The sequence below is a fragment of the Lepisosteus oculatus genome, chromosome 5, assembly GCF_040954835.1.
Source record: "Lepisosteus oculatus isolate fLepOcu1 chromosome 5, fLepOcu1.hap2, whole genome shotgun sequence".
Taxonomy (NCBI): domain Eukaryota; kingdom Metazoa; phylum Chordata; class Actinopteri; order Semionotiformes; family Lepisosteidae; genus Lepisosteus; species Lepisosteus oculatus.
The window spans coordinates 37,541,693-37,558,412 of NC_090700.1; the positions used below are offsets into that span (position 1 = coordinate 37,541,693).

The 16,720-nt window shown below is 38.3% G+C and overlaps 1 protein-coding gene across 1 annotated transcript; it reads right to left on the reverse strand.

The window, feature by feature from the left end:
- Positions 1 to 5,607: 5,607 nt before the first annotated feature.
- On the reverse strand, positions 5,608 to 15,618 carry LOC102686462 (uncharacterized). The gene is made up of 8 exons (XM_069190345.1): positions 15,530 to 15,618; positions 13,882 to 13,919; positions 10,348 to 10,495; positions 9,948 to 10,262; positions 8,719 to 8,821; positions 7,863 to 7,975; positions 6,571 to 6,614; positions 5,608 to 6,224 (listed from the first exon to the last, which is right to left on the reverse strand). The coding sequence occupies exons 3-8, from the start codon at positions 10,388 to 10,390 to the stop codon at positions 6,045 to 6,047; spliced, it is 798 nt and encodes a 265-aa protein (XP_069046446.1). The 5' UTR covers positions 10,391 to 10,495; positions 13,882 to 13,919; positions 15,530 to 15,618; the 3' UTR covers positions 5,608 to 6,044.
- Between the last annotated feature and the right edge of the window lie 1,102 nt (positions 15,619 to 16,720).

Consider the following 16,720-nt stretch of genomic DNA (forward strand, 5'->3'; position numbering starts at 1 on the left):
GCATTGGAATAATATATTTTGTACAGCAACACAAAAACAGAAATACAAGTATCACAGCTACTATAATCGGTGTTAGTAACTTAAAGAAAAACATTCCCCCTGGCCCAAACAGTGATTCTAACCAGGAGAGAAATGGGTGAGGCTGTAGAATGAGGCATTAAAGCACATACATAACAAGATGCATTAAATTTCTTTAACTTTACAGTATGATTTATAAATTTGTACCACAAATTACTCATATCCCCCTCATTATCAGTTTCATTCAGCCAGTTTGTATACAAAGAGGCTTCGCGTTTAGATTCTTCCTCTTTCTGGGCTTCTGGGTGACAGGCTTCCACATAAAAAGGAAAAAGGCTGTGCACATCAGTCCCAAGCATGTGATCCCCATCTATCCCTGTGGAGACATCACTCCTGCTCTTTGCTCAGTTCGTTTGTGACCTTTTTACAGTGGGAAGCATGAATTCAGGGCACCTGGCACGGCCCCCTCCACCTGAGCGAACACCACCTCTTTTTCCTGTCTTTCACCAGAATCCAGTCTCCTTATTCACGTATTAGTTCTTACAGCACAGGTAAATCCCTGTGGGCTGGAGCCCAGCATTTTTCTTAGGGGTTTTTTACAAGATTGGTCAACAGCTGGGTAATAACTCTTAGAAAAATCTACACATTGTTCCACTGCCTCAGCTGTGCCGTTTTGCAGAACAATTCTAGCTGAAGTTGTAAAATTTCTCTTTGGTCCGTTCCTGCAAAACATCTTATTATAAACAAACAAACCATAATAATAATGTGCATCTATGGGAATCACTCCCAAGGGTAACTCCCCTTAAAACTATATTGTTCTACCCATCAGGTTCTGCCACTAGATAGGAGAACCTTTCTCTACATTTTTTTTTACCTTCATGATCCCTTCAGGGCGTACAATTAGCACAGAAGCAGCAGCTTTAGTCCACATGTTTTTCAAGCAGGATATTAACAGTATGATCATAACGAATAATACCAGACACACAAATATGTATTGAACCAGAGACCCTCTCCAGGTTCCTAGCACAGACTGTAGCCATGCACCAATGCCCCAATCATCTGGATTATAATTGTGATATATATTTTTCAAAGATGTGCTTTGCTAAGTCATTAATTTGCTAATAATTGTCTAGAATACAAGTACTGTTTAGTCTTTGCTTACCTAAACAGCTGTCTATCACCCTAATAGAGATAGGCCTAAAACTGTGATTATAGCGAGGAGCATACAGTTATTTCCATTTTAATAGATCTGAGTTACACTCAGACTAAAAGCAGGGCTATTTACCCATGCCAATAAACCTAAATAATCACCTCTATCAAAGGGGATTACTCCCATGAGCATCTTCTATAGCAATACAATCCCAACATGAGCTCTGATTATTATTTGTGCCTGACTGATAAAGTATTGATTCCATATCCCCATTTTATCAAAGTAAAACTCATTACACTTAACAGGTACACTGTCGCCCCCCCTCAGGAAGCTCAACAAACACAGAAACACTGACAATATAATAATTAATGTTCACTCAGTCTCTGGTGCAGTGGTTCGGTGTCGGCGCAATGCGTAGATCCAGCGATCTCGTCCTGTCACTCAGATGGCAGAGTCGATAGTCAGTTGCACTTGATATGGTCCTTCCCAGCAGGGTTGCAACATCTGGCAGGGTATATCTTCCTCACCACACCCACTCGCCAGGTATCAGGTCGTGTCTTCCCTCTACTGGAGGTCTCCAAGTGTCCAGCACCTGTTCACCAGCCCCATGCACCACTTCAATTAACAACCTACAATACTACAATAGAGAATTAGCAAATTCAACAATCCATTAGCCAAATTCATCCCATTAGGAAATACATTACGCTTCTGCTGTGTTTAACGATGGTATGAAAAATAAATTCAAAGACGAAAATGGGACCGAGCAGTCCAGCAAAAGTACATGTACGACAAATTCGGAGAAACAATTATAGCCTGGGTTAGGGAAAAAAATTATGTTCATGAACTGTAAAGCTAGGGTAAAAGGTGTAAGGGAACTTGCACATAATTTATATTGTCTATAGCATTGTCTTGTCTGTATTCGCACCGTAGACCTGGAGAAAGTTATCTCACAAGTTATCTCACTCCTCTGTATACTTGTATATGGATTGACACATAAACCTGAACTTGAACCTGTCCTGATCAGGCTAGACAGGCAAGACCACTGCCAAAACTTGTTTTAGGGCTGTAAAGCCCTGGTGCTCATGGGCCCAGTGTACTCTGATTTTCATTCAAGCAGAGCTATTAATTACTTAACTGAGCTATCTGTCTGCTTAATGAGAACCATCTTTCTGTCTGAAAGAAGATTAACAAAAATTTACTGATTTTAATTCATAACATTCAACAACTATCTTAAAGGTCTTTCCAGAGACCAGGAGATGAAAACATCTAAAGAGTTTAAGCAGATGAATAGAAGAATTAAATGAAAAGTTCAATTAAGTCACATTAGTTCAACACAATTTAGCGTGGCTTGAAAGAAAAGCAGTAGACACTGAAAACTATGAACCGCAGAAGCCCTTATCTCACAATCTGCGTGCATTAGATGTAACACTTTAACATATTTTGGAACAATTATCCATATCAATTTATTTAAACAGGAAGTAAATTTCAAAACCCACTCAAAACAGGACGTTTATGAAACTGTAACCAAATCATGTTCATTTAGGTTTAGATTGTACTATATTTTAGATATATTTATCATGATCATTTTTTTGTCATCAACATTATTTGAATATTATTTTTCACTTTGGGGCATTGATGGAAATGAAGGGTTAGAAACTCTTTAACGATGGGTTCAACATCCCTCTGACCTCTCCTGCATGACCCTCTTGTTCCAGGCACGCTGCCCAACCCGAGCCGCGAAGTGATTGGAGACACCATCATCTTCCGCTCGGTGCAGATTGGCAGTAGCGCTGTCTACCAGTGCAACGCATCCAATGGACATGGCTATCTGCTCTCAAGCCAGACACTGTTGACAAGCTGGTCTTTCTGGCACTTAATCTGTAACCTGAAGTACAATTTAGTGTGTGCCATACGCTTTTTCAAATTCTTACACCAAGCAGCCGTTTGAATACATGAGGAGTTATTACTTTAATGCTTGAATATTTTTTAACTTATTTTTGTTAATTTATTTTCTTTTCAGAAGTATTACATAACCTCTCCCCTACAAGTTTATAAGAATTTTATTTGAAGTATTACATATTTACTTATTTAATGTTTATAAGTTTATTGTATTGTTTCAGTTCTGCAAAATAAAAAATGTTTTTAAAATGTTCGACTTCTACTTCAGTTCAATGTGAAATTTCAAAAATACTGAAGGAACAACACAGTAGCTAACGAAGATTAGTAGTATCCGCCTTCAAAATACAAAAACTAAAAGAACAGTTTCCAAACGAAAGATAGGCCTGGATCTTTACAAATGTTCCTCTTGATGTACCTATCGGGAAAATCGGTGTGAGGATCAATGGTTCTGCTGTGGCCTACAGCACTAGCTGTGATGCTATTCTGGATACAGGGACATTCAGAAAGTAAGATTCTTCCTACGCTAACAGAAAGGTCAGATAAGAGCCAACATGTGAAATGTGGTACAAGTCCAAGAGAGGAGCTGATTGCATTATGTGATCTTCAGCTTTATTGCAGGCAGTGTCATGATCGCCTGCTGTGTCAATTTATGTGCAACTATTTCATTTTTGTTCTTCTTCTTGTGCAATTCTGTACTCTTGCTGTTCTTGAATGACTCTGTGTATTGTACAGTATCTGCAGCTTTGTTAATACATGATTGGTCAATTCTGACATTACAACTCCTTCAAGATGCAATCCTATCATCTAAATTGCTGTAACAGCGTAAACTTCTATGCATTTAGTGGTGACGTGGTAAGAGACAAGGTGACCTTCGTATGTTCTGACCTCATAATGGCTGCACAGTATGTCGTCAGCTGCTGTGACCTGGACACGACGCCTGATGTTTTGTTCACCATCACTGGAGTGAACTTTCCACCGACCCCAGCCGTCTACACACTGCCTGTGAGTTCACCCTCCCGCCCAACACCCTCAGACCCTCAAGATCTTCCTGAAGGCCTCAGAGCTCCTTGTACCACACTTAACTCACATTCCTCATCGATAGTTCAGTCCCTCATGTATTTCCTTCAATTATATTTATGCACTAGGTTTTTGAAAGCACTTTCCCCTTCCCTGGTTCATTTAGTTTTTTTAAAGCATTTTTTCATTTTCCTAATGGATGCTAACATTTGTCTTGTTACTTCTCCCCACGCCCAATCACCACACAGATATCACCAGCAACACGGGCTAGAGGAGGATGGACAAGCACAATTTACTCTTTGGGGTTGTGGAAGACTGTAGAAGTACAGTTAAGATTCGTGGTAGCTATCTTTCCCTTTATCTCAGATTCCTCCTTTTCTTTACTCAGGTGAGCAAGGGGGGAGAATGCAAGAGCTGTTTCCAGGGAGTCCTTGGCGAACCCTTCCTGAGGGAGTACTATTGTATCTTCAACTCAGCGCACAACAGTTCAGTACTAACTAGTGCCCTGCAATTCACATTCTAGAGAATGGGGAGGAAGGAGCTGGACAAGAGGAGGAAGGAACCCTTCCCATAATTGAGAAATACCCAAAGAACTGTGAGCACCGTAATTATCCATAAAGTCTTCAGATTCAGCCTAAAGTGCCAGGTTTCTAAGCTGAATCCTCATAAACAACACAAAAAGATGTAACCACATAAAGCAATTTTAAAATTTAAATACTTGATGAGCTGGTTTTATTGTGCATTACTGTGTTTATTTGTGTTATTTTTTAATGAAAGACAAAATCTAATTGTTTTTCTTCTCTTTGTGCACTTTGTGCACCCTTCTGACAGATCAAGATTGCTTCTGAAAAAGAAATAATTTAAGTTGTCAAAATGGGTCTGTCGTAATTATACAATTATCAATATGTACTTTGCACTAATTTAATTAGTAGTCCTAGCTGTATTCCTGTCCAGTCCTGCGCAACACACACGGTTTTAATAGAACAAATTTGAGAAACTTATTTATAATAAAAAATGGTTGGTTTTGCTGATATCAGTTTGAGGTATTTGTCTTCTTGTTCCACCAACAAAATTGAACCGACGTAAATTTTCCGAGTCTTTCCTGTGTTAACGTTGCTGACAGAAGAAATTCGTTCAGCTTCCTTCAAACTGCGCGTGTCCGTGTCCTCCACGTAACTTCTTACGAAAGGTGAGATGTTTCTTATAAATTTCGGAGCTTTGGGTTTTATAATGGAATATGAGTTGCTGACATGTCAACGTGTCTATTACAAAACGAGACTTCGTCGAAGTTTTAATCGATAAAAATGTCACCTTTGATTTTAAATGATCATACATGATGACGTTTTAAAGAGACAATGCCCCAACATTGAAACAGATACTTCTAATGTAACAATAGGACGATATTGATATGGAAGTCTCAAAATGTTAGCAGATTAAGTTGGATCTTGGTGTAACAAGGTTCTTGAAATTTTTTTTAACTGTTTACACGTTCTCCCCTGAAAATGAAAGAAAATTACCACATCTGAATTGAGAAGCCACCTTTAAAGGTGCTATGTAAAATAAAGTTTATTATTATTATAAACCCGTGATTCTCCTCTTCAGTTAAACAGATTTCAGTGTATTTACAACAGTGCAAAAAATGTTAAAAGCAGCATTCATTACAATGTTTACACGAGGAGAATTGCAATGTCAAGGAGAGCCTTTTATACATGAATTGCAGGACTTTCAGTCCAAGTATGCTGCAAAGGAACAAGTAATAGGGTTATTCCATGCATGCATGATTTCCATTCCATCCATCCGAAGAAGGCTCCACAGCCGAAGCGTCGTGTTTTCTTTCTTCTCTTTTCAGCATGGAATAAACCTACAGCATTACTTGTTCATTATGTGAACATTATTATGCTTATTGAGTGGGCTGAAATGTTTCGGCACAAAATGCAGTATGTTTTTCAGGACCGCTCTCCTATTGGACTTTGAAGGCCACTGTGGAGTATTCCACTGTGTCTGTGTTGCGACTGGCTGGTGCTGTCTCACTCTCGTGCATCCTCAGATTGGCGTAGAGGTCAAAAGCATCGTTGTTTTTGGCGGGTTTAAAATCCACAGTGGTGTAGGTGATGCTGTCCAGTTCTGGTAAGGATTCACACTGCAAATTAACACCAAATAAATAATATATTAACAATAAGCGAATCACATCCCTTGACACCAGAGAGGCCCTATTACCTCTCTAAATAAATCAAGTCGGAGCTAGTTTTCTAGATTGCACAGGAGTATAGAGTGCGCTGTCTATTTTGAAAAGCATTTCAGAAATTGCCGTTAAATAAGACTTGGGCAGATGTGGTAATCTGTGCAGCTCCATTTGCAACCTGTGGAGCCAGCGCTCGTTTGAAACCTGGATCGTGTTCTTCTTCTGCTCTGAATCTGCGGTTCCTGCGGTGTAGCCGAGACATGGGAAATGTTTCTGAAGCAACGAGCGAGAGCGTCACACTCACCGAGGGCAAGGGCACGGAAGTCTCGCTGGGGGCTGCGGGTTTATCTGCAATGGAGGGAAGAATTAACAGTCTGTTGTTCTACTCCTGTACGCAGAAGCACCTGGATCCTCTCGCTGGTTCTTTGAGTGACTGAACATGCGACCATTCTGTCACTGCTCAATACAAGCTTTTATATTCTCTGAATCGTCACCCTTCGTTTGAAGCAATTCTTAACCTGCAGTTTGTTTAGTTAACAAATATTGATATTTAGATGCTTATTGAACAAAGGTCCGTCCTAGTGAGGTGTAGTAAAAAAAAATTGTAGGTGATAAACTAATGCAGAACTTTATAGTGAGGGAGTGATTAACACTGCTGCTTCAGAACTGGTTTCTCGATTTAATTCAGGACTGGGACACCTGTCTATGTGGAGTTTGTGTGCCTGAGTTTAGATGATTCTTATTTCCCCCTGCATTTGTTTATACCCTTGGATGGACGAGCATCCTGTCCAGGGTGTAGGCCTGCATTGTGCCCTGTAGTTCTATTTGCAGTACATGATAACACTACACTAATATAAAGACCCTACTCCCCTCCTTTTAAGAAACATACCTAAATGCAAATATAAAAATGCCAGTTGACTACCAAACTACCATGAACTCTGGTGCATGTATACTGTACATAAATTGCTGCAGTGGACAGTGATGCTGGACACCAGTGACTTGACTACCACCTGTTTCTGTTCATACCGGAGCTAAAAGATATTTGAGAGCAGATTTTAAAAAAAATAATCTTTTCAGTCTCGCTATGAGACATTTGCCGGTAAGATTTGCTTGAATTATGCAAAATATAATGGAATCATTGAGGCAGATTTGAGATGTTATCTCAAGCTACAAGCCTTGAGGGACTGGAAACTGGTTAATGCCAATTTCAAACTAAAGTTAGAAAATACTTTTTGTACATAGAGTGATATTGTATGTATAATATGGCAGGACATAGATGCAGAGAGACCTGAAATAAGCTTGATGCTGTGGTTGAGTTGCTGAATGTGTAGGATGATGATGAGCACTTGTGTGCTGAATTGTCTGTTCCTGTCATCACCATCTCTCATGTTCTTGTGGAGAGTACTGTTGATTACTGTTGTGATCCATAGGATTTCCTCATTGTCCTAACTTGTGAGATAAGTATATCAGTTTTCAGAATGTAGGATTATGAAACTTATCTTGGTAAATGCCCTATCCAGAGTAAAAGAAGTAGATTATCAGCCTATGTAGCCTTGGAGAACACAATGTCTTTTCCTCAGCTGGAACAGAACTTACTCTCGGTCTTCTTTCTTCTACGTCTTATGATGACTGCAACCGAGCAAATGAGCACTAACATCAACACAGCTAGAGTGGCTGCCAGAGGAATTACCCACTTGTATTCTTGGTCTCTGAAGCAGAAATATAGAAATTATTTCAGTATTGCAACATAAATTAATTTGGATATTGTGTAATGTCCTGGTCACCCTTTGCTTCTCAGTTTCTTATCTTAGCCTTTTTTGGTAAAATAACTGAAGTAACAATGTTACGCAGCTTTTCCTTTAAACTGTGTAAACATTATTTAATGCTTGTCTCTTCAAAAAGAGTTTGCTAATAGTGAGCGTAGTAAAAAGATGTATTACTACAGATTTTAAATTAATAAAGCTTAAAAACTCTACCACCTTCCAGATCTTGAATTAATCAGTCAGTTATTAAAATGTTTTATTTTCAAATTTCGGGATATGAACTCTAATTTAAATTTGTCAGTACTTTGCATTACACAGGAAAACATATTCAGGGTAAAACAAAAGCTGTTACTTCTTAAGTGCATTTTGGAAAATGTTTTTGCCCTTATCTCATCATTCTTCCAGACACAGTATTTAATAATAAACTCTCAAAAGTCAATTATGCTCAATTGACACAGTATTTAATAATAAACTCTCAAAAGTCAATTACGCTCAATTGACTCATTTTCAATTTCTTTTGACAAAACCTCAATATCTTAAAGTTTATATTGTTTCCAAATACAATACATCACCTATGTTGTATTTCACTTCAATAATCAGAACTGTTTTATGTTTCTGCCATTTCATACTGCTGCAGCTTGAGTTTTGTTTAAAGTCCTGTTGTGCCAAGCTCATCACTCTACGTCTACCTGTTGTCCGGACTCTGGTTCTGTAACCCAGCTGTGACCAGTGTGGTGGTTTTGACCGTGCTGGCAGGGGCTGCTGTTCTGGGAGGTGTTTGAGTTTCTGGAGCTGTAAGCAGTGAAGAGTCATGGAACACTTAAAACTGTTTGCTTTCCATCAACAAGTTAAAAACCTAGTGGCACTGTTTGCTGGCTTTTTTTTTTAAGAAATGAGCATCCGTTTTGGTTTAAGCAGGGCAATTTCAATACTGGCCACTGTGGTTTCCCACAGCAGTTAGAAGCAATGCTCTCGGTGCCCAGACTTCACACAGTCACATATACTGTATATAAAAAATACTTGCAATGCAATACATCTTGCATGTTTCCAAGCACTGGAGGATTCTAGGCTAAGTTGTTCTCTACTTTCAGGGTATTTATGCTTGCTTTTGCCAGCAGATTTTTTAGCATGCATGACATAGGCAGACCTAATTTAAAACGAGTCTACATTCTTTGTTTAATCAATGTTTCCACCTGACAGACTATAAAGTTGATGGTACATTTTTAGAAACTAGATTTTTTTCTTTCTCTAGATTTTAAGATGTGCTACATAAATATAGATTCACATTTTTATAGGATCATGATATCACAAATGAGTACAGTTACTGTTCATCTTTATCAGAGGTCAGCAGTTATCAGATGATAACTTTGACATGAACTGAAAACAGTGCATAGATTGATCATGGTAATGAAGAAATGTCTTCTAGTGAGCATGACTTCTGCAGGCCCCTTTCTGGTTTAACTGATGTGTAATGTATTTGAAGGGGAAAATATTTAAGAATTCCTTCAGAGCTCTCAGTGTCCACAAAAATTAATTGAATCAGTTAATCACTCACTTGCTAGATACAGTGTTGCAGAGGACCAAAAGCAGGTGATCTTGTATCCTCAAGATAATTTTACTTAACATATTTTACTTACTAATATGAAATTTCAGTGCTTTTTTTAAAGTACTACTCTGATGAGCTGCTTTTGTGTCAGTTTTGTCTGTCAGCTGTTTAATGTGAAGATTTTATTAAAAAACCTCTGTTTGTGTTTCTTTAACCCACTAACAATATTGTTTGCTTTCAGTGCTAGTATCCCATTTAAAATCAGCCTGTGTAAACCACAAATAACAAATGAATATTCAATAGGACATATAATGCCATCAAATGTTTCTTTATGAAATTACTTTTAAGAGCCATTTTGTAAAACTTTCTTACCTGCAATTTGTAGATGAAAATTGACATGTAGATTGAATCCATCTACTCCACATCGGTAAACGCCGGTATCTCTCTTCTGGACATTTCTTATTATTAGTTCTATTGCTCCACTGTATTGCTTTATTCTTGCTCTGCTCCAGTATTCATTAGCTATAAATCCTTCTGTGTTGATAAACATGGTGCATCTGCTTTGTGTCTGTTTGCAGCAGTATTTCCCATAGTGGGTGTAGTAATTGTCATGTGTAAATAACCTTTGAAAATCTTGTCCTTGGTTAATGGAGTAGGTTATCAGCTGACCTACGGAAAAAAGTGGACCTGTAAGGGAACAAAGATATTTTAATCTCGTCTTTGTTTTCCAATTATAAGAATGAAAAAATGTATCTGAACCTTCATACGGTACCGAAATTTAGAAACAGAAGTAGCTCCAAGAGTTGCATCTTCATCTCCTTGAGACCTGGAAGCTGCAGTTGCTTCACCAGCAGGCAGCAGTGATCTGACTGCTTCCTCGAAGAGCCAGATAGGACCTTCGCACCAGTCACACAGGATTGCTGTCATGAGACAGCAGGCAAAAAGGAAACTGTATGCAATTAGGAGAAACTGCTTTTGTGAGACATATAACAGCTTGTACTTTAAGCAAACACAAGGTATAAAAGCTTTACACTTTTATTCACACACAAAGCCTCAGGCTTTTAAAGGGTACCTGAGTAGTAAACAGTCACTGGGATTTATTCTTTTTGTCAAACCATTCTATACTAAACCACAAATCTACTGTGCAGTTGGTGAGAGTTAGCTGGGAATGGATAATAAATTTCTCATGGAAAAATCTTCCCCTCTGTTATTGTGTGTGATATACTGTAGGAGATGAAGAAGTATTGATAATAGGAAGAACAGGGCGAGCTCTTGTTTTGTTGTCCTCCATCATAATGACACTTCCCTGCTATACCTTCAGTTTTAATGGAAAGTGAAGATTGTTCAAAAGGAGCTTTAAAAAACTCTAAACTACAAAAACAAACTTTTTTAAACTGCCTTCTTAAATATAGTGATTAATCCCTTAAACGTGCAGCCCATTTGAAATATGAGATGATAGAGCTTTGAAAATAGAGTTTTCATGTGGTTCTTGGTGAAGAAGGTTTCATTATTGGGTCCATCAAGCAGGTCAGGTCTAGGTTTTAAAATGAAGTAGGTGGCTATTCTAGATGATAGTGTGGACGTGAGGAGGTAGATCTGCCTGAGGAATGCCCTTTATTGTAACTTCAGGTTCTAAATCTCTAAAAAAACATGTTTACTGTCTACATGATGTTTCTTAGTACATGGTGGTTAGTCGCATGATTCTATTTTCTCCTGTTTCAGAAATGTTCATTTGTTATTGATTTAAGAGAAAAACAATTTTCAGAATAAAAACATCAACACCGTGTCAGAAATATTGACAGCAATCTGTTTTATAGTTCAGCATACAAAGAGTGTAAGGATCAGTGATCATGTATTAAGTCAAAACAAGCAGTCTTACATTTCATGTTGGTGTTGAAGCTGGCACACAATACATTCGCTTACATTGTTACAATAGTACAGCAATGAACTAATACACTCTTTTACACATAAAATGAATGCTGGCTTCACAACAATGGGAAAACAAATACAGATTCTTACAATAAATCATGGATAACTAGAATGAACTATTACCTTTTAAAACCTTTCAACAGAATCTTATTTTAACTGTAAGAAATGGCTCCTTATGTGGTACCTTATATGGCTACGTTGCCTGATGTGGATGTTTTTTTTTCCAATGACATTCATGTTATTTTTTTTTCAACTACACCCCTTCACATGATTTGAATCCACAGATGTTTGCTTTGTACACGCCTGTTTTAAAAGCTAATCATTCAAAATACATTTTTTAATTTCTTAGTTGGACTCAGCGGGACTGTTTATCTGAGGGCAGTTAGTGGTTTTGGCATCTGTGCTGAGATCTTTTCTGTTTTCCCCAGATGCAGGTTTTAGTAATATAGCTGTGGTCAAAATACACTGTAGTCAAAAATCACTTTTCATTGCACACAGGAAGTCCTCCTCCTCGTCACCAGATGATGGTGGAGTACTCTACAAACTCAGCTGGGGGGGGCTTATAAGAGCAAGTGATATTGGCATAGGTGCTGTCACTAGGGGGCAGTGTGCTGTTTCCACTTCTCACTTCAGTGTAGGTTATTTCTACAGCTTCTCCAGAAGCCTGAAAAAGGATATTGCAATGATAAAATACTGTGTAAATGATATGGTAATATTTTATCTGTTTCTTGGATATTTGTCTGGCATCCAAACAACTATGTTTTACGCCCAAAGACAAACAACTGGTACACATAAACATTAAAAATATAACAGGACATGAACACATGCATAGTCATTATGCACCACTCTTATAGAAATCCACATAGACTCCCAGAAACTGTAAGTTTACTTTCTACACAATCATCGAGAAACCCCAATAATTGTATAATACCCCTTCATGTTTGCACATAACCTTCTGTTAAACTTTACCATCAACCAATACTCCTTTATTGTTTTGATTAGTTTAGATTGAATGTGGGATAAAGGAGTTCCACATTTTGTTATGCCTAAATGTTGGGAGTCTAAAACATCTGTTTGAAAGCATCAGTTGGTATTGTTCATGCAGAACAAGTGAAGGATCAGAGGAGATACTAACGACTAGTCTCAACATGAAATCTCTTCTCAGGTGGCTGCCACACTCATTTAGAGCACATGCTCAAGAGTCTGTATATCTTGGCTTTTGTTACACAGAGGCTGTTAAACCAGACAATTATTCCACACTGCATGACACTTTATACCACAGATCTAAAGCACATGAACAGAATCTGACTACTAGCACCAAAACTTGTAACCTTTGAAGAAATCAAACTCGCTGTTAACTTTATTGTTAACTTAATAAAGTCCAGCATGCTCCTTCCAAGACCAATTAGCATCTACAGTATGTACTGTATATTCCCAGATATATAGAGGATGTATCTTGTTTAATGGATTCATAATTAATCAAGGCAGGGGAAGGATATCCTTCTAATATTTCAAATTAAGGCATTCTGGTTTCGCCATGCAAGCAAACTTTCTACACTGCTCTAATCTAGATTAGGGTCATCATTATCATTCATCAAACTGGAATCGTCCGAAAGTTTGATTGGGAATTGTTTTGGACCAAAATATCAGATGTGGGTTGATCTGTAATTGAATTATTTTGGATAATACATTGTCCAGTCTGATTATGTTAAAGGCTAAAGACAAGTCAGAGAAACATATTCTAGAACATATTTTGCATTTGCTCAAATCGCCCTGAAATATGTGAGTTATAGTAACTTCAGTGTTTTCTGTGCTTCTCTCTTGTTTGTAAGCAAACTGATATGGATCAAGTTTCCCATTTACTGTCCGGGTGAGATTCTGAATCAAGATACTCTCCAAATGATTATGAAATGATTAGGGAGGAGTAAAGTATGGGAGGTTTTATATTCTACAGGAATAGTTCATGCGTGTTCATGCGTGGGAAAATTGGTTGGAACAAAATTCTCTTGTAAAGACCTTCAAAATAAATTCACTGTATATATTACGTGTTAATGTGGTTCAAATTTATAGGGTGTTTATAAAGTTAGCAAGTCGTGCTTCTCTCTCATTTAGTATTATGGTCTGTTTTCCAAAGCGTTGTTATAATCGGGTATAATTAAAATACTTGAAGCCAAACTTGCAGGAACACAGTGGGGAAAAATTAGGTAATGTTATGGAGAGTATAGAAAAGCATTCAAGTTGACAACAACTGATTTTTCTAGGTTTAATTTGAAATAAATGTCAGTATTTCGTAGCTTCCATTTAGTTCTTAAAGTGTTGGGGGGGGGGGGGAGAATGATTTTTGTAAGTTTGATACAATGAGAAAGTGAAACATTACCTTTAAACTGTTCCTTACAGCCTCTTTCCGTCTTTTATCTGAAATGAAATTAACAGAAGGTTTTGATGTGGCTGGATTTTAACTTCTATAAATGCATTAAATGTCCACCTGAGGGATCTGTTTTGCTTTTTCATTCCTGTTCACACCTAAATAGTTTTTTCATCATTATTTACAATATAACAAAATGATAGACAGGGATAGTTTGTTTCCTCACAATTTATAATTTAAACTGAATTCTTTTTATGTTCCAAGAGTGTAATCTTAACCTTGAGTCTTCTGTTTGGAGTGATGCTTATTTCCTAGCTTGAGGAATAATTCTGAATCTCCTACCCCCACCTCTTGTAATACTGGAACTTTTTCAAACTGAGAAACCTGAAACGAAAACGTTTCAGAAATTAAATAAAAACTGGGAACCTCCATGAAACTTTAGTAAATTTCTTACAAATGAACTTCATACAGAAAAAGCAGAGCACTGGATGAAGTCAAATCCTTTAAAATGGGATATTCTCCATCATGGTAAACTTCAACACACAGCAAAGCCCACTGAAAACTTTTAATAAACCAATAAGATGTCATCTTTTGAAAATTACAATGAAGAAGATGGAGAAACCACTCTTTCGTACTCTCGAAGCACTCCAGTACAACTGAAACTGTAGAGCTTGTGGTTTTATCTTCCTCATGTTTCATCATTGTGAGCTGGGTTTGCATTGTGAGACCGGAGATAACTGAGAGAAGAGATTAAAGCATATTGTGAGGAGCGCTTTCTCTTATGAAATAACAAAGGAGATGGCAGTGGTGCCCACTTTCCTGCAGATCTTCATTTTGCATTATGATTTTATTGATTTATATAGACTTGTGATCATTGTTCCTCTTTTCTATTATTGACGTGTCCTAAAAATGCCTGATTTTTTTAAGCTATAGATGTGAAGAAAAGCAGTTTTTCTTTTTTTTTTAGAGATGTTACTATGAGGACAACCTGTGTTGTCCTCAAGAATCTTGCACATAAAAATGGTAATGAACAACGCTTTTCTTGTGCATTTAACAACCTAGAGTGTCTGAACCTTAAATGTGCAATTTTAATACTTCCATGTAACCTCATGTTTTCATTTAATTTAGCTGCTCATTATTGAGAAAAGATACTGTAACATTTCGGGGTTCACATGGGCACCCTCGCCACTGCCCCATCAGGCCGGCCCCACACCATTGGGGACTCGGACCCGGGCCTCTGGCGTCACTCAACGGGGACCCAGCTTCTTGAGCCAAAGGGAAATCTCCTGTCAGCCCAGCAGCTGCGGTCCCTGCTATCCACAGGGAAGGCCGGTGATGTCACCGCTCTGGTAAGCCAGCTCTCGCAACCTATCCATTACAATACTTTCTTTATTTCACGTTCTGATTAAATTCACACCGATTGATCAATGTTGACAATAAAGTACAAGGAAGTGGTACAAGCCTAAGTAGTTCAAGTTACTACGCACCCCTATTCTGTTGAAAAGCAATAAGAATTGTCAGGTGGCATGTGTAATAAAAATAAAGACTAATTTGCAGCTCCCTCTTTTTGCAGCTCCCTGTCAAGTTTTTAGAAACTGATTTAAAAGACTTTAATTTAGAAGACTATTCCTCACACATTATATTACACGCCACTTCTTACCTTTAATCTTTAATACGATCAGGACTGTCAGGCAGCACAGGAACAGCAGAGCTCCAAAGCAGGCTCCGAGCGCTGTCAGCACTGTATTATTTCTGTCAAGAATGAGATAGGCCACAGTATTCTAATCAGTAGGTGACCTACAGGAGAGTTAGCACCAAGTGGACAGGACAAGCATCCCTCACTGATGTCACTGCTGGACGATGTGTAGTAAAGCCTGTCTGATACTTGCTAGCTGATTCAAGCCCACCCAGCACCTGTCACCACTTCTCCAGCTGGATGGCAACACTTGGGGAAACCAGGGCTAAATCAGTTAATGACACAGCCCAGGCTTGAACTGGTGAGGTGTGGACTGTATGTCTCACCCTGCACTCTGGGCAAGGACCCCATACTGCTCGAACCATTCAAGAGAGACTTTAAGTAACATGTTAGACGTGTTTGTAGCTATTTACCTGATTATGAGTTTTGATCACTTTTAATTCTGCAGAAGAACTCTAGAAACATTCTGGAATCAAATCAAATGAATTGATTGCAAATTCAGTTCAAGCTTTCAGAGCTCATATGAGATGAGAAGATGGTTTGGATCTTTAATAAAGTAATGTGAAATGTTGACTCGTGTTTTAATGGGACTGATGGAGATATATTCCAATAGACAGTGATAGAGGACACTGTCCAGCTTGGTTTAGCTGTGTATCATATCTTTTTGCAGACATGTGAGGAATGTGGACATATAAGGTCTCCAGTCATACTGAGGCAATGTAGTGACCGTGGTTATCCTCAGATGTGAATGTGTCTACAGTATGTGAAAGTTCTCCCTGGTATCTTATTCATATGAGTACTAAACCACATTGCTTCATGCATTTTTCATGTCAGAGTGGTTTCAATGGTCCAAGTATTTTTCTAAGCACCCTGTTGCATATTGTGACTGATGGGGAAGAACTTTGAATGCAGAGTGGAACAGGGGATAGTAGCCGAGGATGAGAGCTGGACAGAGACTTTCCTACGACTCTCAAGACCAGGTGTAGATGGGTCTGTAACAGCACATTAGCACATAGTTGTTATCCAATATTAAAGGTCTCATAATGCATACAAGGATAATGAAACATCATGTTCCTACCTGGACTCCTCAGCAGTAGAGCTGATATGAGGCTCTGTCTTTGTCACATACCCACTGGTCATGGTGGGTGTCTCTCC